Source organism: Dioscorea cayenensis, chromosome 4 (assembly GCF_009730915.1).
Source record: "Dioscorea cayenensis subsp. rotundata cultivar TDr96_F1 chromosome 4, TDr96_F1_v2_PseudoChromosome.rev07_lg8_w22 25.fasta, whole genome shotgun sequence".
NCBI classification, from domain to species: Eukaryota; Viridiplantae; Streptophyta; class Magnoliopsida; order Dioscoreales; family Dioscoreaceae; genus Dioscorea; species Dioscorea cayenensis.
Genome location: NC_052474.1, coordinates 6608962 through 6633929, shown reverse-complemented (window position 1 = coordinate 6633929; position 24968 = coordinate 6608962). Strand labels below are relative to the sequence as shown.

At 37.1% G+C, this 24968-nt stretch overlaps 4 protein-coding genes and 1 pseudogene across 4 annotated transcripts; 1 reads left to right on the top strand and 4 right to left on the bottom strand.

The window, feature by feature from the left end:
• Window positions 1-397: 397 nt before the first annotated feature.
• LOC120259089 lies at window positions 398-3837 on the bottom strand. The gene is given in 4 exon segments (XM_039266627.1): window positions 398-963; window positions 1077-1853; window positions 1855-2376; window positions 3572-3837. Coding segments are annotated over 4 exon segments (1710 nt in total). The 5' UTR covers window positions 3755-3837; the 3' UTR covers window positions 398-735.
• A 1480-nt stretch (window positions 3838-5317) lies between these two features.
• Window positions 5318-8874, top strand: LOC120259392 (two pore potassium channel c-like). Its single transcript, XM_039266984.1, has 2 exons — window positions 5318-6762; window positions 8500-8874. Exons 1-2 carry the CDS (start codon window positions 5687-5689, stop codon window positions 8645-8647), a joined length of 1224 nt encoding a protein of 407 aa, XP_039122918.1. The 5' UTR covers window positions 5318-5686; the 3' UTR covers window positions 8648-8874.
• A 504-nt stretch (window positions 8875-9378) lies between these two features.
• On the bottom strand, window positions 9379-13707 carry LOC120259025 (cysteine-rich receptor-like protein kinase 2). Its single transcript, XM_039266551.1, has 7 exons — window positions 12801-13707; window positions 12343-12456; window positions 12149-12279; window positions 11863-12073; window positions 10685-10919; window positions 10282-10432; window positions 9379-9751 (listed from the first exon to the last, which is right to left on the bottom strand). The coding sequence occupies exons 1-7, from the start codon at window positions 13540-13542 to the stop codon at window positions 9434-9436; spliced, it is 1902 nt and encodes a 633-aa protein (XP_039122485.1). The 5' UTR covers window positions 13543-13707; the 3' UTR covers window positions 9379-9433.
• Window positions 13708-14350: 643 nt separating this feature from the next.
• LOC120258037 (2-oxoglutarate and iron-dependent oxygenase JMJD4) lies at window positions 14351-18317 on the bottom strand. The gene is made up of 9 exons (XM_039265377.1): window positions 18046-18317; window positions 17698-17868; window positions 16913-17075; window positions 16636-16753; window positions 16182-16251; window positions 16026-16106; window positions 15811-15867; window positions 15482-15593; window positions 14351-15373 (listed from the first exon to the last, which is right to left on the bottom strand). Exons 1-9 carry the CDS (start codon window positions 18256-18258, stop codon window positions 14841-14843), a joined length of 1518 nt encoding a protein of 505 aa, XP_039121311.1. The 5' UTR covers window positions 18259-18317; the 3' UTR covers window positions 14351-14840.
• Window positions 18318-20817: 2500 nt separating this feature from the next.
• On the bottom strand, window positions 20818-21939 carry LOC120258032 (annotated as a pseudogene).
• Between the last annotated feature and the right edge of the window lie 3029 nt (window positions 21940-24968).

Genomic DNA, 24968 nt, shown 5'->3' with positions numbered 1-24968 from the left:
TGATTGCTATTTTATCCTTTCCGAGAGATGAAAAATGTTTGGTTTTTATGTCTTAGGGTTTGGTAATAATGAGACAAAAATGAGTGGTTTTAGTGAAACCTTGCAGAGGGTTTTCCTGTAGCAGCACAACTAGTGTAAGGATTTTTTATTCCTGGGAATTAAATTTGTATAAATTTTATAATCGAGGATGGGTTTTCATTGAGAAGAAAATTTGCATTTATTAAAAAGCCCTCGATTAATTTTTCTTAGAAAAAAATCATCATATTTGTTATCCAAAACCTCTAACGATTATGCAACTATAACAAAACCCTTAAAAGGAAGATGGATACCTCAGCCTTGACGTCAAATGCTTTGGATTATAATTTGTTGTCTGAAGGAACAGGATTACAGTTTCACGTCCATTTAAAAGATTCATATGGTCTTCAAAAATAAACCAGTGAAACAAACAACTTATTTTTACAAAATTATAGACCAATGCAACAAGAATCTAATGAGCCTAGAAGCTCCAGGGACTGAAGACAAATTGAACAGAGATTTCTGGTAAGTCCCAGGACAATAGCACAACACAGCCCCAGGATTCGTTTATACAGTAATCACTTGTTTTGAAATGAAACCTAACACAAATACAGAAATCCACAAGAGAGAGTTCCAAAGCTGGCAATAATGATTTTTCCATTGCAAAACCATGCAAAGGAAACTGAATCATTGAAGAAGATGAAAATCATACTTAAGCTGTCAACTCTTCTGGTGCACTGCAATCACATGAATATCCATCTCCTTTAGCATCACTGACCTGCCACATGAATCACATGGCGCCGTTCTCGACCCACAAATACTTTCGTGCTCAGAGAGTCCTCTCAACCTATCCCGGGCATCAACTGCTAAGCTCCCTGCTTGAACCATGTCTCCACAAAAACGACATGTAATTAGCCGCAGCGGGCATTGCGAGATTTGATGTTGAACCTGTGATCAATACGAATGTTAATCAACTCTGAATAAGACACCATAAATACAAATTATGACCAACATTAAAAGAAGGTGCATGGCCACAAAGCAAACATGTATGTAAGAATTACCATGTCCTCCTTCTCTAGCATGATTCCGCATGAACAATGAATAGGCTCGTGAAAAACTTTCATATGCTTCTCCATCTCTCCCTGTGATAAGCCCCTTCCACACTTGGTACAATGTGCGTGATTTTCTGCTTCTTCCTTCTTAAGAACAATGCCACAACCATCGTGCTGGCAAAGAACATTGTGTCTGATGCAGTAGGCTTCATGAAGCATCAACGTCCGGTTTGATATTAAGTGTCTGCAATTCCGACATTCTGAAGAATCCATATCAGTTTGAGATGAAGTATTAGCTTGTTCTCCGACTTTATGGACATTGTTATTGTTAAGAACAACCGATATACTATATCTAGTAAGTCCCTTGAAACCAAAGACCCCAATGCTGTAGGTACCGGCAACCATACTTGGATCCCTCTGATTAAGAATCAATCTTTTTGAGCCCATCTCATGAGAAGACCATTCATGAAGGTGAGGAGTTGGGAAAACCAATGGATGCCTAGATACATATACATTGGTGTCCCCATCACATGAGTCAACCTCTATTCTTACTTCAAGATTTGCAATCCCAGATGCAACCTCCTCCCTCATGTTATCTTCAATGGAAAACTTATAGTAGTTAAACTTTCCTTCCTCAACAGTTCCTGATTCAGACTTCCCCAGAACAAGGGGTATAAGGGTATATTGGTTCTTATTGCCATTGGAATCAGAGTACACTCCCTCTATATCAACTTGGATATCTGTTTCAAGAACAGACACACTTGCTGCTGGTTTAAGGTCAAGAACCCTGTAATCTGTACACTAGTTCTCCATGATTGACGGTAATAATATCACCTTGAGATAGGGTTGCATGCCGGCGAAGTGTTGTTTCAAGAACAGCCTTGTGGTTAGGGACATCAAAGAAACTCGTATCTTCAGATTGCAGTTTTGCATATGTACCTTTCAGCAAGCTAACATAACAGACATCAACTAAAGGAACATCAGGACGGCCACCTAAGAACAAGTTGTTCCAGACATGTGGAGGTAGCTCCACAGAACCTTCAGAAGCAGTAAATTCAAGAACACCTGAGTAAGTTGTTCCAGGAGTGTGACCGCTGATATCAGATCCTGAAGAAGCGTGGTTATCAACTTTCGACAGCCTAAAATACATAGGACCTTTATCAAGAGCTCCTTGCTCAGACAATTCTGAGAAACAAGAAGGTGGGAGTTTTATCTTATCTCCATATCCCTCGCAGAGTGAGGCTTCAAGAATCCGGGAGAAGACAACTCCTTTTCCAATGAGCAAATTTTCCTCCATCTGCTGTTCTGCCTGAACAGAAAAAATAAAATATAATAAAATAATAGAAAGGGATACTCATTTTTCCAAGTAAAATACTTACACAAAAGGATGTAAACTAGGAAAGATATTGCCATTCCATAACGCAAAATACCATGAGAAATTAATCAAATGGATGAACCCCTTTACATTGGACATGAATCAGAACATTAAAGATAAGCATTAGTTAAACATAAACTGTAATTTGTGTTTACCAATACAATCTACAAACAGTTATCTGAATCTTTATATTTTAGTTAATAATGCATTTATATATATATATATATATATATATATGTATGACGACATCAGGATAATACTTATATATGTGAAGAAATCCGGATTAGTGTCAGACTGTATTTACCATGCTTTTTGCAAAAATATCAACTAAAAGCTTATGATAGATTCAATAATAAGACAAAAGTGCTGACATTTTCCTTCTACTGAGAAGATTCCTGCTGGATACTCTAAACGATTGAATAGTTTCAGATCTCAATCTACCCTAATAAGTTCACAATCCAACATGATTACAATAATTGAACCCAACAGACAATGATGAATTCACCCATCAACCACATAATCGGAGAATTAGATCGAAACTCTAGATTAATGATCACAAATTAGATCAAACAAGGGATATTAAACAAAATTTAAAAGAAGAAGAAAGGAAAAAAAACCACAACCACCACCACCACAACAACAACAATAACTAGTTGTTCAGCGAATCAAAGAGGCAACTTCCAAGGTTGCAGGTGATGAATAGATCTAGATTTACCCAAACTAAAACCAAAATAGAAACCAAAAAAATCCCCTTTGTTCTTCTAATTTTAATGCATAAGAAAAGGTACCAATTCAAATCCAAAATAAACATAAATCATCGCACACGGATCAAAAAGAAAAGATAAGCATGCGTGCCACCATAAAAACCTAATCCAAAGCAAAGAAATCCCAGCCCTACCCCAAACCCTAACTCACCCCCAAACATACTTAATTACAAGGATGAAAAAAGAAGAAGAAGATGAAGAAGAAACAAACAAACAAACAATAAACAACCAATCGATCTACACGGCATAAACAATATGGAAAAGCTGAAAACTTTCGAGCAGGAATTGATTTGAATCAGAATAGTAAAGAAGAATTAACTAGATGAGATTAAAAACAAGCATTGATAAGGCAAAAGAAGAAGGACCTGGAGAAGGGCGCTGGCAGCATCGATCCTTCTGGTTCTCTGAACCGCTTCGATAGCATCACGCTGACGAGCCGCCTCCGCCTTAGCCTTCCTCTCCTTCTCAAGCTTGGCCTTGGCTTTGGCCTTCCTCTCCCTCTGCTCCCTCTCAAGCTTCTCCCTCGCCGCTCTCAGCTCGAAATCCATATTCAATTCCTCTTCTTCTCAACCTCTCTCTCTCTCTCTCTCTCTCTCTCTCTCTCTCTTTCTTGCCCAGCAAGAAGAATAAAAACACGAAAATCACAACCAAGCCGACAATTTATAGGATTTAGAACCTTGCTTTAAAATAAATTTATAATTTTTTTGGGGCTCTTTTGTAATTTTTTTATTTTTTTTATTTTTTTATTTTTATTTCACCAATTTTAATTAGTATTATAAATTTTTAGACACGTTATCCTATTTCCGTGATCTTGATCAAATTCAGGTAAACAAGATGGAGGATAAAAATATGTGGATAATTAAAAAGCCTATAAAAATAATAAATTAAACGTAAAATAAAAATATGTGTTATAATTAAAAGAACAACAAGTTCTATGTGGATTAGGACGTTGATATTCACCGGTCATATGAAGTACTCTGGTTTGTTTATTTTTATTATATATATATATATATATATTCATGTCTGAATGGATGACCAGTATCCAATTGATAATCAACAAGAAGGAAAATTCAATTCAATTTAATAAAATTATAAATAGAAATTTCTAGAATAGAGAATTCTAGATCCAATGTGAAAAATACACACGTATCACTTCTTTTGGAAAAGAAGTTGCTCTCTGTTGACTTATTAATCTCGTTTGTGGTAGCCGGTAGGTATAATTTTTTTTAAAAAAAAATCATAATTATAAAGTGTTTTAAGTGAATGCTCACTATTGTTTTGTAAAACTATACACGACATGATCATTTTTAATCATTACATTTATAATTTTAAATTATTAATGCATATATTGCTCTATAAATTATAAAAATATTCTCAATTTGTTAAGAAGAACGTATTGTGTTTTACTTTTAGTATTAGTCAATATAATAATATTCAGTTGTATTAAAATTAAATAAATAATGTGAAACATGAAGATAAAAATCGTATTTTAAAAATTTACAGAAAAATAAAATATTTTGGATATGCATGACGAAGAGTTTTTTTGCTCTTTTCTTTAAAAAGTACTATTTGTATTATATTAATTGGGATTGAATATGTTTATTTTAAGTTTTTAACTGATTAATATAAATATTTTTATATTCATAATGGAGTGTATAAAAAATGACATAAATTTGAGTTATTTAAATAAATAATTTCAAATTATTAATGAAAAAAATAAACTAGGTAGAACTTGTCTATAGCGTGTAAGGAACTCGTGGGTCAATCAATGATTAATACATATTTTCAAAATAATTTAAAATAAATAAGCAATATTTTATATATTTAAAAAAAACATTTATTTGTTTTGCTACCACCTCTTTTATTTTCGGTTTGGTTTTTTTTTAATTTGTTTGTATTGTTTGGTGGTTCTTCAGTTTTTGGTCATCCGTTGTGTTCTTCCTCTATATATATATATATATATATATTGCAATAATTTATAATTTATCTATTTTTTTTAAAAAAATATTAATCTCACTGTTTTAAAAGTTTTTCGCATCAATTATCTACCCATATCAAAGAGTTAAGCTAACGAGGTCATATAACTAAAAAGAGATCAGAATTTGGAACGGTTCTTTCAGTGGAAGAAGAGAAACAGTGAAACACTCTCACGCTGCCATCTGTTCTTCTTTAATACTCTAATTCTAAACTTTCTTGAATCCATTGCCATATCTCTCTCTCTCTCTCTCTCTCTCTCTCGCTCCACTACCAAATCCTTTCTCCTCCAAAACTCATTCTTTTATTGCTTTTTTTATTCTTATTTTTCATGATCTTTTCTATCAACGCCAGGAGAAATTATATCTTCTCCTCCTCTTCCTCCTCCTCCTCCTCCTCCGTGAATTCATGACGAAAGCTTGTAGCTTTATCATTGAATTGAATTGAATTGAATTGGAGTAGAGAAAGAACTAGGAAGGGCAAGCAAGCAAGCAAGCAAGGAATCCATGGATACGGAACCACTCCTCATCCCATCATCGGGTAGAAGGAAACTTAGTAGCTCTTCCATGCTCTGCCCACTCCCAGAGGACGGTGAGATCTCCATCCCAATTCCCATCTCCATACCTTGCCCTTCATCTCCTTCCTCCCCTTCGTCCCTCAAGGACCGCCTTATCTTCGGTGCCGCTGCCACATCTAGATCGCCGCTTGCCCCGGATGAGGAAGTCAAGCTTGAGAGGGATAAGAACGATGAATCCTTTGTTCCATGGTGTTCAACCAAGACCAACCTCCACCGCTCTCGGACCGCCCCTGCTATGTCTACTATCAACGACGTCGCCGGGGATCATCCAGACACCGACCTCCCTCCCCCTCGCCGACCCGCCATCATCCGCCAAGCGTTCCTCTTTCTCTTCCTCTACCTCGCTGTCGGCGTCGTCGTCTACACCATTCAACGCAGCCATTTCTCCGCTGATGAGACCCACCCGGTCGTCGACGCCCTCTACTTTTGCATCGTCACTATGTGCACTATAGGATATGGCGACATCACTCCGCGTACTCCCTCAGCGAAGTTCTTCTCCATCACCTTCGTTCTGGTTGGATTCGGCTTCATCGATATCCTTCTTTCCGGCATGGTGTCCTATGTGCTTGATCTCCAGGAGTCGCTTCTCCTGGGCGCCGTCCGCAAGGCTAATCACAACTCGTACATCGTTGATGTGAAGAAGGGCAGGATGCGGATCCGGCTCAAGGTCGGTCTTGCCCTTGGCGTCGTCGTTCTCTGCATCGGGGTTGGCACTGGTGTCTTGCGGTTCGTAGAGAGGCTGGATTGGCTGGACGCTTTCTACCTATCGGTCATGTCCGTCACCACCGTCGGCTACGGGGATCGTGCCTTCAAGTCAATGCCTGGCCGGCTTTTTGCTGCTATATGGTTGCTCGTCTCCACTCTCGCCGTCGCCCGTGCTTTTCTCTACTTGGCCGAGGCCAGGGTTGACAAGAGACACCGAATGATGGCCAAGTGGGTGCTCGGCAGGCATATGACCGTCGCCGAGTTCCTCGCCGCCGATATTGATCACAATGGCTATGTCACGTAAGTTCTATGTAATAGTACATTTATATATAAGCATTTCTTTTCTTGCTCTGCTTATGCTATTGATAATTTGATATTGCTGTGCTTCTTTTAGCTTAGGCCCTTTAGTTTGGATGTGTACTATACTAGTTGGAAGAGAATAGATTTTTATTTGGTTCTACCTAGAAAAAATCTGAGTCATGAGAAAAATGCAGAACAAATTGTTCGGTTGTAGTCTATTGGATCTTTGCAGAATGCTTTATGGGACCAAAGATGGCATTTATGCTTCACCTCTTAGCAGTACTACCTTCTTGTGTATCCATTTCTGGTAGATACTAGTGAAAGATGAGAATGAAACTTTACATATTTAAATTGAACTTTGCATGATTCTCTTGTTATTAGGATGTTAGGATTTTCTTGTTTAGTTAGAGGTTTAGTAGCAGTACTGGGAAGAAATTAACCTGCTCATGGCGCCATATATATATATATATATATATATGTATGTATATATTAGTCCTGTTAACTTGGGATTATCTTGGTGAGCTTGACTTGTATTCTTGGAGTTCATTGATGTTCATTCATCAGTTGCTTTGATTTGAATGTCCATGTCTTACTCGGCCTAGATTGTGTTGTCTTGTCCATCGGCATAATTTCTCTGTGATAGGTAGCTATATATTTAAATTTTGGAATCTAGTAACGTTTATACATGCTTTGCCAATATTTTTGTATGGTTTACAACTGGACGACAATTATACATTTTTCATAGCTACTTAACAGAATTGAAAGAAAAAGGTTCATCATTCTAGTTAAAAGGACCACTTCTAACTTTAGCTGCTGCATCCTTTGTGGTTCTAGCAACTTATCCTTATGAAACCATGTAGTAGTGTTCTCTTGAGATAATTTTGCTACTGATTCATTTCTTTTCACACAAAAAAGTACCAGGAAGAGTGTTTTTCTATTGTTACATATTCCCATGGTTTCCACCCTCTAGCAGACTTGCTGTGTTCAGTGAAGTACAATAGCTCATTACTGTCGTTAGTATTTTTTTCCACTTGAATTTTAATGTTATTTAAAGTCCTGCACATGCTGAGTATTGAAAGAAATGGAATAAATTATCAAAAATGTGATCTCTTGTGTTACCAATGTACTGTTATTTCAAGTGTTTTTGGAAGTCATGTTGATTGGTACCATCAAGATAGAGTTCTTTTAATCCTACATGTTCCTTTGGTTTTGTCACCCAACTAGACTTGCGGGTGTTCGGTGAACAACATTAGCTCATTACTTGTATTAGTATTTTCTTTCCACTTAAATTGTAGTGTTACTTAAATCATCAGGCACACCAAGACACATGCTGAGTACTGACATAAATTGAATAGATTATTAAAAATGTGTTCTCTTATGTTTCCAATGGACTGTTATTTCATAATGTTCTCTTATGCTGAGAACTAGACTTGCAGGGTGTTCAGTGAACTACAATAGCTCATTACTTGTGTTACTATTTCTTTTCCACTTAAATTTTAGTGTTAAATTCCTGGCTAGATCAGGCATACAAAGACACATGCTTAGTACTGAAAGAAATGGAATAAATTATCAAACATGTGTTCTCTTATGTTTCCAATGTACTGTTATTGCAAGTGTTTTTGGAAGTCACGTTGATTGGATTTACGATGTTCTTCATCTGTTTAAAGATACATCAACATTGTTTTTGGTACTCTTTTGTCGTAACTTGTAACTTGTTCTGATAAATATTGTATGCAGGAAATCAGAATTTGTCATCTATAAGCTAAAGGAAATGGGGAAGATATCAGAGAAAGACGTCATGCAAGTATGTGATAAATTTGATAGGCTGGACACCGGAAATTGTGGAAAGATCACTCTCTCAGATCTCATCGAGTCTCACCACTAATTAAAAGTTAAAACTTGACAGGGTACATGGATTAAGACCTTTTTTTTTTTTTCTGGGTGTAGGGTCTCAGAGAAGATGGGAAGGTGTGGTTGTGTAATGGATTTTTGCTTTACTTCTGTTCTATCATTGGTGTGCCGCAACTGGCCACATTTGTACATGTTCGAATGTTCCAAAACTCATTTGATATACAAATCCTAATTAATCCATATGTTTCTGTCCTTACACATGATCAAACTGACTTTTGGCAAATATAACCAAATAATACTTTTCCACATGTTTCATGTGCGAGACTTGCGGGAAAGTTTTGGCTCATTTGATATACATACTTATGCCAAAGTATGCGCCTTGATTGACAGAAAAAGGCTTTGATACCAACTGATAATGTAAGTGATTTAGTTGTCATTGGTGGATAGCACATGGTACAAAGGGAACCACGACAGCTCAAACAAAATTATATATATTAATTGGTACATGTGCTTTGAGGCTGCAAAAAATCTCATTAGACCTCAATTATTTAATCTGTCTAATATTTACTTCTCTGGCGAAGGACATCACCATCTAACAAAACATAAGCTGGTTTCCGATCCTTTGACAAGCTTTTTTTCGTGTTTAAGTTTGCGATGTAACAATATACAGTGTCCCCCCAAAACAATAGCCTACCAATTGGCTAAAACACGTACTACAAGCACAAAGTGACAATATGAGCTTACAACAAAACAATATTCACAATAACCCAATATCACAAGATCTTTTTTATTTGGTCTTTTTTTTTGTGAAAATTTAAATTTATCTCGCACTGAATTGTGATGATGATGTCGACATTGCTTGAGCAGAGCTGTTTGTTAACAAACATGAGACTTCACCTTCTTCCACATCTATATCAACGTCTAGGAATGGTGGGTCTGTAAGGACAAACTCCTCCTCCCTCTTGCTGTTCCTTAGCAGCTCTACTACCTTGAGCATGGTTGGCCGATCATGCGGATTGGCCTGTGTGCAGAATAATCCTGTCTTAATCACATGCACAATCTCATCCTTCGCGCTTTCCGTATATATACTTTCTGTGATGATCTCACTCAATGTATCATCCCTGTAATGGTTCCATGCCTGCATGGACACAAAATTAAGAGAATAACGACAGAATGATAGTTATACAGATGAAAATGAATTTAAACTTCTAGATTGTCAATGACAATGCTCTATCAGAAGTTAAAGTGGAGGGTCCCTATATTAACATGGTATCAGAGTTGTATGTCCTCTGCGCCTGCCATCGGCTATGGCTAGGATCTTGGGTCCCACGTCTGTTGTGGGCCTAGGGGGGTGGTAGGGACACAGTGGCCCAGGACCATAGTCCCACATCGCCTTGGAAACCAATCCCTCTAGTCTTATATACTCATACCAAACTTTCCTTGTAACTCAGGTTATGGAGAAGTTAGGGTGATTATATTAACACACAAAACCTCGATTACGCAGTAGCTTATGAAAATATAACTACCTTAGAAGGCAGAAAACCGAAAGAATCAATGTCCTAGCAGAAATATAGTCCCATTCTACAAAGTCAAGATTCATCAACTGACTTCATAACTGGCTAGCAGACAATGCATACAAGTACCATTCCCACGGATGAAGCAAATTACCTTTGATAAGAGAGATTGCCCAGTACGTGGCCCAATGGCATTGCTGCATTTTTTCCCGGTTACAATTTCAAGAATCAACATACCAAAGCTGTACACATCCGCTTTCTCAGTTAGATGACCATGCACAACATATTCAGGCGCCATATAACCCCTGCAACAAATTTAGCATGTTCAGTTCAACACCCATTTCTTCATGGCAACTATATATAGAACATTAGACTTCTCACAAGAAAGAAACAACTGAGAACCTAGCACAAGAGTCAGCATTATATACTGGTAAAGCCAGGTTAATATACAGTGAATCAAGTTTCAAATGTTAAGAAGGAAAAGTTTAAGGGTGAAGGAAAGTTTTCCCATCAATTCCCAGGCCTAATTTAGGTATAGAATAGAAGAATTCTCTTACAGGGTTCCAGCTACTCCAGTACTAAGATGTGTTTGATCCTCGGGAAAAGATCTTGCAAGCCCAAAATCAGTTATCTTAGGCTTGAATTTATCATCCAAGAGAATATTGCTCGCCTTAATATCTCGGTGAATGATTCGAGTCTCAGATTCTTCATGGAGATAAGCCAACCCTTCTGCTACTCCTTGAATGATATCATACCTTTGATCCCAGTCTAAATGCTTATCAGGGGTTGTATCTACAAAAAAGTTCACAAAACAATTCATATTGCATGCAATGAAAATAAAAAAGGGCGTAAATGAATAGTGATAAAAAATAACAAATATGAAAACATGATATTCCAGGTTGTTTCGCAGGCCCTTTTATAAGGATGTGCATAGCTGTCTTTGATTAAATTGAGATAATAACATGGTCCTGCTGGTGGCCATCAATAAAAATGGTGAATGTCATTGATCCCAATACCAATAAAAGAGGACCACTGATGGTAACACTCCACACGGGAAACTGACTAATCTTGGCATATTTAAAGAAATGGTGAACTTAATAGTTCCATTTATCAATTTGAATGGTCCATCATACTTGGCAATGACAAACATATCAGGTAGTTATAGCTAATAAATTTATAGACCAATCCTATAAGGACGGTGGTAGCCAGTCTGAATGTCAAACCTGTCACATTATTTCACTTGAAAACAAATAAAGCTGGTGGTAGATGAAAGCTAGTCTTCCATCAAGCACAATTTGCTTGACAATAAACTCTTTTGTTGAAAGAAGATCAAACAGATGGAAGAAAAAGAGTATTTCAATAATTGGCAAACTAGAGCTTCACTGTAAGTTCAACTTAAAGGAACCTGAATATCATGTTCACTAGCATTTTTCTTTGGCATCACTTCTGCCAATTGATATCATAAATTTGCATTGGCACTGGTTAGTAAAAATAGGTTGATTTTGTATCGGACCTTTCTGTAGAATTCAAAAGAGTAAGGACGTGGAGTAATGGGCTATCAGCTGAGGCTGTACGTAATATTAGGTAAATACAGCAGATACAAGTCGCTTGGACTTGATACATGGATATTGATATCCATAGTAATCAACTTCTCAAAAATGCCACTGGGACCTAATGAAGCACTAGACTATGCTAAATTGAACTATTTATAGAAGGGAAATGGTTGAGAAAATACCGAAAATAAAAAGATCCAGGCTTCTGTTGGCAAAATACTCGTAAAGAAGCAAACTCTCAGGGCCATCTACACTGAAGCCCAGCAATTTGACTAGATTTTTGTGACGGACTTGATTTACCAGATTCACTTCATTAAAGAACTGATCAATCCATTGTCTTGTATTCAGCAATAGCCTCTTCACAGCAACTTCTTTATTATCAGAAAGAACAGCCTAAAAGAACAGTGGCATTTCAGAATATCGAACTACAGCAGAAATTAACAACTCGAAATGTGGCACATTGAATACCTTGTAAACAGTTCCATAGCTACCCTGACCAAGTTTGTTTGACTGACTGAAGTTGCCAGTAGCTTTTTTCAACTCCCCATATTTGAAATGCAGATTCGACTGAGAAATAGTTAGTCCCGGCTGGTAAAATTCTGCATTGATATGAGAGTTTAGACAGGATTTCATTCATTTCAAGTTGATATTTTATTACTGACCTTCAAAATATTTCGACTTTTTTTTGCGCACTATCTTCCACCAAACCACAAATCCTACTATCAATAGAAGAGCACCTACCACAGAGACTGGTATTATCCAGGGAAGGTCACTACCTGAACATTCAGAAGGCTATTAAGCAGCAAAAGGCAAAACAAACACAAGAAGAAACATGGTTATAGCTTCTAATAGAACCAATATGTATAAAAACAAACAGTTCATATAACGGATCTAACTGTCATCTCTACTCTGCAACAAGAATGAAAAGCCAATCTAGTTGGTATAATTATACCTCTCCGATAACCAAATTTAAATCTAACAAATCCAAATGAAAGTATGCAACGATAGAAGAAGAAACAGAACAAAATGCAACGACTGAAGTTGCCAGTAGCTTTTAATTCTTTTCATCAGTTAAAAACCAAATAAAAATTGAAAATTTACTTTTTTTCTCACATTATACCTGAAGAAGAGGAATTGGTCTGGTACGTATTCCAGAAAAGGGAGTTAGAATAACGAATGAAGCAGCCAGCAAAAAGCGCCCGACCTTCCAGTGCCGGAGCACAGCCGAGAATGGAGGACGTCGCAGCAGTAAGGCAGGAGTTACAAAGGGCTTTATTCAAGTTCTGCCAGCACTGCGCAAGCACATAGATAGTAGAACCAGAGTTTGAAGCAGAGTTAACAGCATAGCCGCCAGCACCCACAGCACTCGATGTCACATTCCCAACGATCTCTCTGAGAAGCCCAGTGAAAACCCCAGAATTAGAACTTTTCCTGGTGTTATTACAGACACTGGTATCATTGGCATCGAAGATCCGATTAAAAAAGGAGTAATTCTCATAGCGACCAAAGCAACCATCAAGGTAGATCCTTCCACCGGTCTTAGGGTAACACTTGGGCAACTGCGATCGGATTTCAGAGAAGCAAAGCTGACAATCAATGGAATCGAGATCGCCCAAACACTGGCCGAGGCCATAGACAGCGTTAGGAGCCTGGCCATAGACGGTGGTGCCGTATCCATTGCTGTGCACGAGCGAGCTGAGGTTATCCATGGCAGGGACGAAATAATCCGCAAGAAGAGGGCCATTCGCGGATTGAGTAGAGTTGCAGAACTGGGCGACGAAGGAGGTGCGAGGATCTCCGGCCGATGGATTCCATGAGCTGAGAAACACGAGAAGGAACGGGAGTGCCCTGGTGAAGCTCATCAGCTTCAACAATGGAGGAAGATCAAGCTCACAAGAATTTTGCTTCTTTTTTTGGGGAAATATATAAATTTACAAAAAAAATTTACTTAAATTTATAATTTCATTGATGGTTTCTCTGGTTTAGTTGGTGATTTCTTGGTTTCAGGCCGCAAGAGTTGACCTGCAACATGTTTCAACAAGTGTGAAAGCTAATGAAATGACACCTGTTTTACCCGTTCACCTCTTCTGTCTTTTTCTTTGTTTTTTTTCTTTTTTTTTGTTTTTAGTTTTTAATTTTTTTATTTAAAAAATTTAATTGAAGATTAAGTTTGACAAACTTTTATGGCTAGTCCAAGTCTGTCATCTTTGGTTTGACACCTGTCAGCTTCTATTGTTGCAGTGCCGGTACGTTGGGATCAGGGAATTGTGCAATTATTTATATTTAAAAATCCGTTTTTGGATGATTCTTTTAGCCGGTTGTATTCGGTTAGCCCGTTTTGACTTTTGTATTCATGTCCTTGGTTGAAATTAAAGTGTAATTAATAATTATTAAATACTAAGTACTTAGCATTTAAGTTAACATTTGCTGATGATAACATTGCTCACTTGAGGAATGGACGGATACCACACGTTAACAAAATTGCAGCAATTTCCAAAAAAAAAAATCTGGCATATAATTTGAGATTTTATTATCCCAAGTACCACCAACATCGACAACAAAGATTTCAGTGAGATATATGTAATTAAAAAAATAAAAAAATAAAAAAATCAATGTTTTTTTAAAAAAAATTCAAGTACCTATAATAACATGAAATAAATATAAAGATGATGCTGAAGAAGCAATCAACTAAAAAATATCATCCAAAAGTCCCCCCCATCAAAAGTAAGACATCATTTGATGGAATGACGGGAAACTTTTGAAACCAACTTTTAGAATAATGAGTTCCTTGATCATTATTACACTGCAAAAATTTCAATGGCGAATTTTGGATTTGGAAAAAAATCTTTTAGACGACATCTTTTGAAGTTGATAAAACAACCCTTGATCATAATTCCCATTGAGAGTACTGTATCAAACATCAAACTCATGATCGATAGTAAAAGATCGATCTTTCCATGAAGTAGTCCCTCCAGAGAGATCAAATGAAAGAGATGGGATCTCTTCTTCAATTCGCCCCGAGGAGGGCAGCAAAAAATGATAATAAATGAACCAAAACAATCTCGAAATTGGATCAAGATCCTGGCTCTCCATTTCTACCATTGTTCTACAGGAAAAAAAGTCTGTCCCCAGGAGTGTACACAGGCTCAACTGGTGTCTGTTAGACAATATAAATCTTGAACAATTTGGATCCCAGATCACTTGCATCAGATGGCAAACTGAGATTGCAACTATTACAAATGCTGCTATGATCTGAAATTGCATGGTCTACTAATTTAACCAAATCTTCTGGGCAACAAACATTGAATTCAGAATAATCTTGGAGAAACCCCATGTTCTGACTGTCTAGGCATGATGTTTCCATTTTGCTCTGATAATTCTGTTCTAACACCTCATTTGCCATACCATAAGTCTGATTTAATGACATGCTTAGTTTAATGAATTCAGGCTCAAGAAGAATCTCAGCCAGATGGTTTTCAACTACCTTGTTTTTTAGATTCTCTTTGGTGAAGGCGTCGACAGGTTTCATGCTCAATGCAACTGCTTGTATGGATAGAAGATTATAAACAAGTTGCTCATGTTTGTCAGTTGACTTCGCAAAGGCATTCCTCTCATATTTAAGGCAAGACAGTTGTATTGAATTGGCTAAGGCGAACCTTTTGATCATGGAGAAAAAATCATAGAAGTTCATTCCTGTAAAGTAGGAAGCCAATAATTTAGGCATCCACCCTTTTCTTTGTTTGGCCTTTATAATGAGAGTGGAAAAGCCTTCATTTCTGTAAGACAAAATCCACACTTTACCTGTATTGGCCGCAAGGTTGCGTTGACAAAGGCCTTCAAAATCATCAGAGATCTCCCGAATGTCTTCTATATATTCCTTTGCCTCATGGTAATCCTTTAAAAGTAGGTTCCACTAAATACAAAAGAGTTATTAGTGCAACTTGGATGAACTCATTTGACAGAAGACCTACAACCAATGCTATCAAGTAATACATATGATATAATTAGGGACATGCTTTTCCACTAACAACCCACTTAATGCAAAACAAATTATTATCAAACCACAAACCTATAGACCAAAAAGTTTAGTACTTCTGTTCTATATAATGTGTAAAGTCTGAAATACCTACCACCCAAGCAAGGTTGTGTGCATTGAACCAATTGTGGTTTATTGATATCGTATCTTCCTGTGGCAACAAAAGGAAAATTTGATGTTTTAACAAGAAAATAATAATTGATTAGGTAAAATAGAATAAAAAGAAAGGATGTTTGCAGGAAAAGGTGAATTGGCATGCCCCAAAAGTGCAACTAGCATCAAGAGAGTAAGGTTTTTCTCCAAACGTACCAAATTACAGACTTGATGATACCACCCACTGGGAACAAAAATTATCTCATTTCGTTCTTGAATACACTCAAGCCAAATTGTCTGCATATGAGGTAGCAGGTTTGTTATTTAAAAAAAAAACATTAAACAGGAGTAGCTCATGTAAGTGAACCATACCTTCTTAAAGTCAGGGAACTGTACATCAGAAACCTTATCATAGGCATCATAAACTGAATTTTTTAAATTCCTACAAGTAGCATAATGAAGTGAGGGAACTGTACATCAGAAACATTATCAAAGGCATTATATACTGAATTTTTTAAAATTCCTACAACCAGCATAATGAAGTTAAATTCCTTAAGACATAATTATCAAAAATCATCAATTCATCTATTAAACAGTAGTCATTTCACAAAATTAATATGAGAGAGATCAACACTCCCCAAGCATCCTTCCCAAAGATGTGGCTCACAAGAGAGGAGTTTGACTCATTAAATCACCGTGATTTTATTCTGAAACCTAATGTTAGCTACTATTCTCAAACTTAGCATATTTCCCATACCCAGCATGTTACTTTACTTTTGGATTATGATAAACTGACATGGTCTTTATATAAAAGAAGCATATATACCTGTCAAATACAAGGTGAGATTGTGAAGGAGGTAAAAGATGCCAAAGTTTCTTGCCACATACATTTGCAGACCAACTGTACGACCGAAATACATCAGCATGAAGAGGAGTCCATGTACCTAGAGGCAAACAAGAAAATGAACCTATAAGCACTAGGTAGCTCAAATAAATGGCATCAAGCAGCCAAATCCATGGAAGCATATGCCATATTTTATAGAGGACAATAAGAAATAGTTATAGGGCTTAAGATATATTCAATTTGTGCATCTTTAAGTTACCTTTTGGCCCCATGTACACAAACTTATAGTCAGCACAATTTACGTCATTTTTAGCACCATCTCTATCAGAATTTCTGTGCATAAAGTGACTGTCAAGATATTGATTGAGCCAATCATCAATAAAAAATGCTGGAGTTGTGTAAGCATCATATTCAGGGTACTCCTGAAAAACATTTCAAAGTAAATGTAAACTAAATATATGATATGCAGTACCAAGGTGAAAAAACTAATGGGTAACATGATTTGCTGAGACAAAGACAATTGCATAGTAGTTGGAATGCATCATAATGAAACAGTCATTTCCTTAATGCATGTTAGATTGGTCATCCAACCATTATGAATGTGTTCATCAATGAATCGCAAAGAGTTTAGAATGCTGAAAAATGGGAGCAACAACCCCTTATAGGAAGCAGGTCGTGAAGGATGGGTTGACTAGAATCCTCACTATCTCTACAAATCCAAAACAGAAAGCCCATAAATTGTTGACCTCACTAAACCATGATTTAGTAACCATATACATGGCACCTAGATGAGCTAGGTGATTTCAAGGAAAAATACCTCCTAAATCTCATCTTTTCTCCTATTCTGCATTGACATGCACCTATTGTTAAGACAAAGATTAATAATATCCATTTGACAAGAAGTTTTCAACATGATCAAGATACATACTCTTTCAAAATTCTCCCTGATCTTCAAACTAGTATGACAGAGAATGTTTTTCAGAGAAAAAGAGTGAAAATTGCAAGTCAAGAAAGATACAGCGAAGATAATCCTTTGTAGCGTACCTTAACAAAATGCCAGTCCTTGAGGTACAACAAGGAGCAACTGTTCTTGTTGGAATCTAAACAACTAACACAATTCTCATTAACAATTCCAAGCCAATGATCAATGTACTCTTTCACAGTCATTTCAATTCTCTTCTGATCCATGAACTCTTTTTTGCCACAATCAGCTACCTGAACGAAAAGAAGCAGCAAACACGCATCATCTTTATGAGCAACAACAATTAGCTTGCGTTTCCATGCTTCAAGATAACATCTTTATAAACAAAATTCATGTCTATTTCTCAAGAGAAGGTTTTGCAAAACAGCGTCGCTGCTGCCGAGTCGTTATGAATGCATGAAAATCGATACCTGGACGATTGATTGGGCGAAGTTGGAGGAGAAGAAGGGGAGGTTGGGGAGGCCATCGGGGGTGACCCAATCGGCACAAGAGCTCCAGCCATCCATGAGGCCAGTGAGGACGACGGGGAGATTGGGTTTCATGTACCTCTCCACGAAGTCCTTGTAGCTTAGCTCCCTACCATCCACCTTCTCGACGTTCCCTCCGATTCTGAGGCGCCCCATCACGCTCGACTACTCGTCGACGTCGACGTCGACGATCCTCTTCTCGCCCGCTCGCAACTCACAAGGCTTTTTACAAGTGCTTTTATTTTATAAATAATTTTGGTGGGTATTTATTTATGGTGATATTTGATATTTCTTGATTGCATTGATCTTGGTTGGAATAAAAAAAATTAAAAGATAACAAATATTAATTTTTTTTTTAATAATCAACGAGGGTGATTTGAATTGAAGAAGTAGAAGAAGTGACACTTTTTTTTAAGGGGGAGAGAAAGTGAAAAGACGTTACGTCCAATTCCATGAGTTAAAAAAAAAAATTTAAAAGTGAGAAAAAGTAAGTTTTTATAAATCATCTAACTCCCCATCTTAGTAAAATAAAAAAATATCCACCGTCATTTTTCTCACTTAAGACAAATAAACATCATAAATAGGAGAAGTCGGACCACTTCCTCCGCACTTCTCCCGAAATGATCACCCCAACATGAATTCTCAGCCTCCAGAAGAATAAGAATTAAATATCTTACCCACTCTCATTTTGAAAAAGAGAATTAAAAAAAAACAAAACAAAACATTAAACAAAATTTAACAAATGATTTCTGTTTTTCCTTAGCACAGAGAGGGATATTGCTCTCAGGTCCGAATTCAATTTCGTCTGGAATTTTTTAAATTTGAAGCATGTTCTTTCCCTCACACTTCTAGTCTTATTAATACAAAGTTAGGAATATAGAGACCTCTGCTATCACCAAGAGCACCCACAGGGCTTCTGTGCGACGTCCACAACCATTGTGAACAAAATTATGAAGCACAAGTTGTCAATAACATTGGCAGCACAAGTGTTCATTTCAAATGATAGATTTCCGAACGTGAGAATACAGATGGCACACTGCAGACTGTTGCAAACTCCTAAACATCACAAAGCTGTGGAGAGAGCATAGCTAAAGCATACAAGACTGTCCAATCCTCTCTGTTAGAATGCATGACCAAAGACGGAAAAACAATTCTTACTAGAGAAAAGAAGACTATGCACCATGTTCATGTCTTGGCAATATATCTGCAACTGCAGAGCAAAAAACCTTGCTGCAGATTATGAGAACAGCAGTTAGTGCATGTATTTGTATTATTGTTCAGTTCTGAGGCAAGATAACAGTAGAAAATATAAATTGTTGTCAGCTTTTATGCTAGTCATACACATTCTGAAGATGCTGTCAAATAAACTCAGAGACACTGAGGACAAAAAGATATAAGAAGAATAGCCCACGAATCAGTCTCTTAGAAATCTTAGTTACCATCTCTGTTGAAAGTATGTTGCTGAAATTGAAAACTTTTCAGTCAGTCTTAATACCGGGACTGGTCATTGACATTCTACAAATTCTGTTAAACAACACAAAAGCCTGAGAACAAAAAGATAGACCAAGGATAGTTCCGGAGCTAATCTCGGGAGAATCCAGGTTACAAACTTTGTTAAGAGTAGATTCTGCTGGTGAAATTGAAAACTTGTCATCAGTCATGGACATTCTGAAAATGTTTTTAAACAAACACACAAAAGGACTGAATAAGAAGATACTAAGAATAGTCGATGAGCCAGTCTCCGGAAAATCTAGTTTACAAATTTTGTTGAGACTAAATCCTGGAGGTGAAAAACCCTAGTGGTTCTTGAAGGAAGAACATCATATCAATCAGCTGAAGGAAAGATATCATATCAAGCAGCTTAAGTAAACATCAGGTGGCAAAACAGACTGGCTCAGTGAAGAAACCATTTGTTACCAAGATAAACATATGAAGAATTGGAAAACCAAACAAGAAGAAAAACACCAGAGGTAAAAGGAGAGCCACATGCCTGATTATACATCACATAGTTAATAACAACACATGTTTCACAAGTTGAACAAAATAGAAAAAATGATATAAAAACTCACTTAACAAGGCACACATGCATGTCAATTACTAGGTACTATCAGTTATTGATAGAACTCACAAGCAAAATAAAGCCTGCATCACATACCTAATAGTAATACATGATTCATAATTAGAACAAAAAAAAGAATAATGCAATAATAACTCACTTATCAAAGTAAACATGCATGTCAATTAGTAGGCACTGTCATTTGTTAATACAACCACTACTTTGATAATGGTAACTCAGCAAAGAACATCAATCATCATAACAACTTGCTGAAAATAGTGTCAGAGCCATTATCTTTTATGTACTATTACATACAAATCATAGCTTCAACAAATAAAGGCACCGGGATCCTGCAAAAAGAAAGTAAATCAAAGCATAGCAGGAGAAACAAAACAAATAGCAAAATATAAATAAGCCTAAAAATAAACTGCATAAGAAGAAAACAAGGCTGAGAAAAGGGCTAAGCATGCAATATTTTAGAAACAAGAAAGTACATTGTTAGAAATGAAAGGAAGTCAGTTCCCTTTCCAACAAAATTCAGGATTTGTACAATCCACAGCATAGCATGTTCATAGGAGGTCAGCCATCTACCAGAGTTCATCTTTTGATCTTGAAAAGATAAAATTTCTAGTTTCCACTAGAAAACATTGAAGCTCTCCAGATTGCCAAACAATTCCTCAGTAACATCCAGGTCTAGATTGAAATTTGGATCATCAACATCATCTTCCTGCACCTTCTCATTGATGTCAAGGCAAACAGGTTTAGCCTGGCTCCCCTCCTCCTCAAACTCATCCTCATTGATGTCAATATTCACAGGTCTTGTTGGGAGTCCCTTCCAACACCTCACCAGCCTTCCTCTTTGCCACAACCTTCTTGAAATGCTTCCCATTTTTCGGGGGTGCATGAGTGGAGCCATCTCTCTTGGCCTCCTCCTCTTGAGCACGCAAGAATCCATCTCTCTTGGCCTCCTCCTCTTGGGCACGCATGAATCCATCTCTCTTGGCCTCCTCCGCTTGGGCACGCATGAATCCTTCTATATCACTGGATACCTGGGGTGCCACTGGATAGAAGGGCTTCCACCCATCTTGCGGTTGACCGGAGAAACCAAGCGGGAAGAAGCCCCAGGAGCAGTAGTACATGTCGGTGCCCGGCACTACTGGCGGCGGAGAAGGAAGCTCAGAGGCTTCGAAAGCTTTTTGGCAACTGGGGACAGCGAAGGTTGAGGCCAATGTAGGCACGATCGTACTGGTGAATGTGGCAGCAGGACGGGCAGGCGGTCCAGAATGTCTCCGCCGGTTGCTCTTGGTGATAGGAAGCAGAGGCAAGGATCTCAGAATCGAAGAGGGACTTCTTGTATGGATCGGAAAGCGCCCCCCAGGCATCGGCAACAAGGCGGAGGGCGTCGGTGGCAATATCAGAAAAGGAGGAAGTGGAAGGGTCCTGACGGAGGAGTAAGGAAAGGCGACGGTAGCTCCGTCGAACTTCGGCGGAGGAGGAACGGGCTGGGAGGTCGAGAACGGCGTACCAGTCTACGTGGTTGTTGACGCGACGAGAGGACGCTGCGAGGAGGACCCCCGCGATGGCGAGGATGTGGTCAGCAGCGGGGTCGGCGAGGGGGTCAGAGTCGATGGCCTTCTCGGCGAAGGCCTTGCAGCCGGCGAGATCGCGCTGGGCGAGGAGGCGGCGAGCCATGTCGAGGTTCTGCTTGGCCTCAGCGCGGCCATTGCTCGATTCCATGGAGCTTAGCTTTGAGTTGTTGTCTTGGGACCAGAGCTATGAGACGGAAGAAATGAAATAAGGTTAAGGGCTTTTCGGTAAAATGGAATCATATACATGTGAGTTGCACGCCTATAATCACAATTTTTTTTTAATAACTTTATTCTATGTTTAAAAAATTAATTATTTAAATAAATACATTTATAATTGATTTTTAAAATTTATAAATATTGATTAAGAATTTTTAATTAAAATATATTTAATTTTTATTAATTTTAATTAAATCAAACTCAAGTAAAATTTCCTTTCAATCCAATATTGAAAAAATATTCCTTCCACCTAACACTCCCTAGGCCCCAAATATTTTAATTTTTAAAACATCTAGGTTTTATTTTTTTCACCCAAAAAAACTCAAAATTTGTGCTTGTTATGAATATTATAAATAATGGAGGTCTACCATAGCAGCCAATTTACTAAAGCAGCCGCTATGTGGTACTGTAGCAGCCGTCAATACTATTACTATTCCATCTACCAGGGTATTTTGGACCATCGGATCGAATCAATCATAACCGTTCATTCAACTCTTGTAAACTTATAAATACCCCCTACATTTATGTATTTTGAGAGTGTGAAGAAAAAAGATAAGAAAAAGTAAGTAAAGAAGGCTCGGTGTAATTGACGGAGATCGGTACAATTTCTTTTCTTTTCTCTTTTATGTTTTCTTCTCTACTTATTTTCTATTCATGGAAATCTACATATACATTTATATTGAAGATGAATTGCTTGTTGCTTATACAATACGTTATCAGCACGAATCTGCTCCTAATATTATTTTACATTTTCCATTTAACTTTAATGTAACCATATTTCAAGTATTCGTATTTTTCTCCTTTCTTCTAATCATCTATTATATTTTATAGAGATTGATCTTTAATGGCAAATATCGCAAAAAGAGAATTTGAGGCTCTTCACATTTCTGGGAGCAACTATATATCGTGGAGCCTTTGATATCAAGCTCTCATTTGAAATGCAAGGAATCTGGGCAAAACTATTGAGGCCAATAAGGATGAACCTAATGATAATAAGGTGAAAGCCTTAATATTTATAAAGCATTATATTGATGATGGCCTGAAGAATGAATATTTGACCATTAAGGATCCACAGGAATTGTGGTTATCCCTAAAAAAACGATTTTGAACATCTCAAAATGGTCTACTTTGCCCAAAACACGTAATGATTGGTCAAGTCTCAGATTCTAAGACTTTAAAAGGGTGCAAGAATATAATTCCGAGCTATTTAAAATTGTGTCAGTGCTACGTCTCTGTGGAGAAACAGTGATGGAAGATATGATGCTCGAGAAAACATTTACAACATTTCATGCACGAAATGTTATATTACAACAACAATATAATGAAAAGAATTTCACAAAATTTTCTATGAATTAATTTCTTGTCTCCTTGTGGTGGAGCAAAACAATGAACTGTTGATGTGGAATCATCAATCTCGACCATCTGAATCAGCACCACTACCAGAAATTAATTTTGGGCAAAAAAGATAGCGTGGTCGCGGTACCGGATTTAAAAACCGTGGTGGACGAGGATATTATAGTGGTCGAGAACGACGCTGTCGTGATGGGGGCAAAATAATATTGGACCACAGCGATAGCAAAATTGATGTACATCAACAAAAGCAACAAAACCACAATATGGGAGTCAGAGACAAAAAGGAATACCTGTATTGTTGTGGCCTGGAAGGTCATTGGTCCAGAATTTGTAGGACCCCTAAACATTTTGTTTATTTATACCAAGAATCACTCAAAAATAAGAAAGGTAAGGATGTTGAGATAAATTTTGCTGGCAACCCCACAGTTAATCCTATTGAGAATTATTCTACAAATAATAGAAATGTAACTGAAAATACATATTTAGATGTGTCAGATTTTCTTATAGACTAATTTGTAATATATCTTTATATTATGTTTTATTAAAATTATGTTTTTTGTTTTGTTTTGTTAGAAATATGGCTGATGATGAATGCATTATTGATTGCGGGACAATGCATACTATTTTGATAAGAAAAATATATTTTATATCATTATCAATAAGAAAGGCATGTATAGCCACAATAGAGGGTCATCAAACCTGATTGAAGATTCTGGAAAAGCAGCATTGATGTTACCAAATGGGACATCCTTGTAGATGAAAAATGCTCTCTATTCTCCTAAGTCTAAGAGGAACCTTCTAAGCTTTAAAGATATACGTTTCAATGAATATCATTTAGGCACGGTTAATAAGGAAGGAAAAGAATATCTTCATATTACACGAATTATTTCATACCAAAAACATGTACTTGAAAGTTTTCCCTATATATCTTCAGAATTATATTTTACACGTATCAATGTGATGGAATCACATACGGTATTAACCCGAAAGGTTAAAGACCCAGAGATATTTAAAATATGGCATAAAAGACTTGGACATCCGGGTGCTATTATGTTGTGCCGGATTATTACTAGTTCTCATGGACACCCACTGAATGATTATAAAATCCTAACAAATAATGAATATGCATGTTCAACATGCTCAATGGGAAAGCTAATAACCAAACCTTCAACAACTAAAGTGACTGGTGAATCTCCTAAATTTTTAGAAAGAATACAAGGAGATATATGTGGACCAATATATCCATCATGCGGACTATTTAGGTATTTTATGGTTTTATTTGATGCATCGATTAGATGGTCCCATGTTTCACTTTTGTCTACATGGAATGTAGCCTTTGCAAGACTATTGGCACAAATTATCAGGCTTAAAACACAATTTCCAGATTATCCCATAAAGACAATTCGTCTTGATAATGCTGGTGAATTTTTATCAAAATCATTTTATAATTATTGTATCGCAGTTGGAATACATGTTGAGCATACATTAGCTCATGTACATACCCAAAATGGGTTAGCAGAGTCATTAATTAAAAGACTCCAGATTATTGCTCGTCCAATGTTATTAAGGATAAAATTACCTACAAGTGTATGGGGTCATGCTATTTTGCATGTTGCAGCTTTAATACGGATTCGACCAACTGCATGTAATTC

What these genes read in the sequence shown, in the direction of transcription:
- LOC120259392 (XM_039266984.1), top strand. Translation starts at nt 5,687, where the DNA reads ATGGATACGGAACCACTCCTCATCCCATCATCGGGTAGAAGGAAACTT. An exon ending in GATCACAATGGCTATGTCAC is followed by an intron (nt 6,763 to 8,499) that starts GTAAGTTCTATG and finishes TATTGTATGCAG; the next exon opens with GAAATCAGAATTTGTCATCT.
- LOC120258037 (XM_039265377.1), bottom strand. Translation starts at nt 18,258, where the DNA reads ATGGGGCGCCTCAGAATCGGAGGGAACGTCGAGAAGGTGGATGGTAGG. An exon ending in ATCATCAAGTCTGTAATTTG is followed by an intron (nt 15,868 to 16,025) that starts GTACGTTTGGAG and finishes TTGTTGCCACAG; the next exon opens with GAAGATACGATATCAATAAA. An exon ending in CACACAACCTTGCTTGGGTG is followed by an intron (nt 15,594 to 15,810) that starts GTAGGTATTTCA and finishes TTTTGTATTTAG; the next exon opens with TGGAACCTACTTTTAAAGGA.
- LOC120259025 (XM_039266551.1), bottom strand. Translation starts at nt 13,542, where the DNA reads ATGAGCTTCACCAGGGCACTCCCGTTCCTTCTCGTGTTTCTCAGCTCA. An exon ending in CCTGGATCTTTTTATTTTCG is followed by an intron (nt 10,920 to 11,862) that starts GTATTTTCTCAA and finishes ACTTTTTTGTAG; the next exon opens with ATACAACCCCTGATAAGCAT. An exon ending in GGCAATCTCTCTTATCAAAG is followed by an intron (nt 9,752 to 10,281) that starts GTAATTTGCTTC and finishes GTGTCCATGCAG; the next exon opens with GCATGGAACCATTACAGGGA.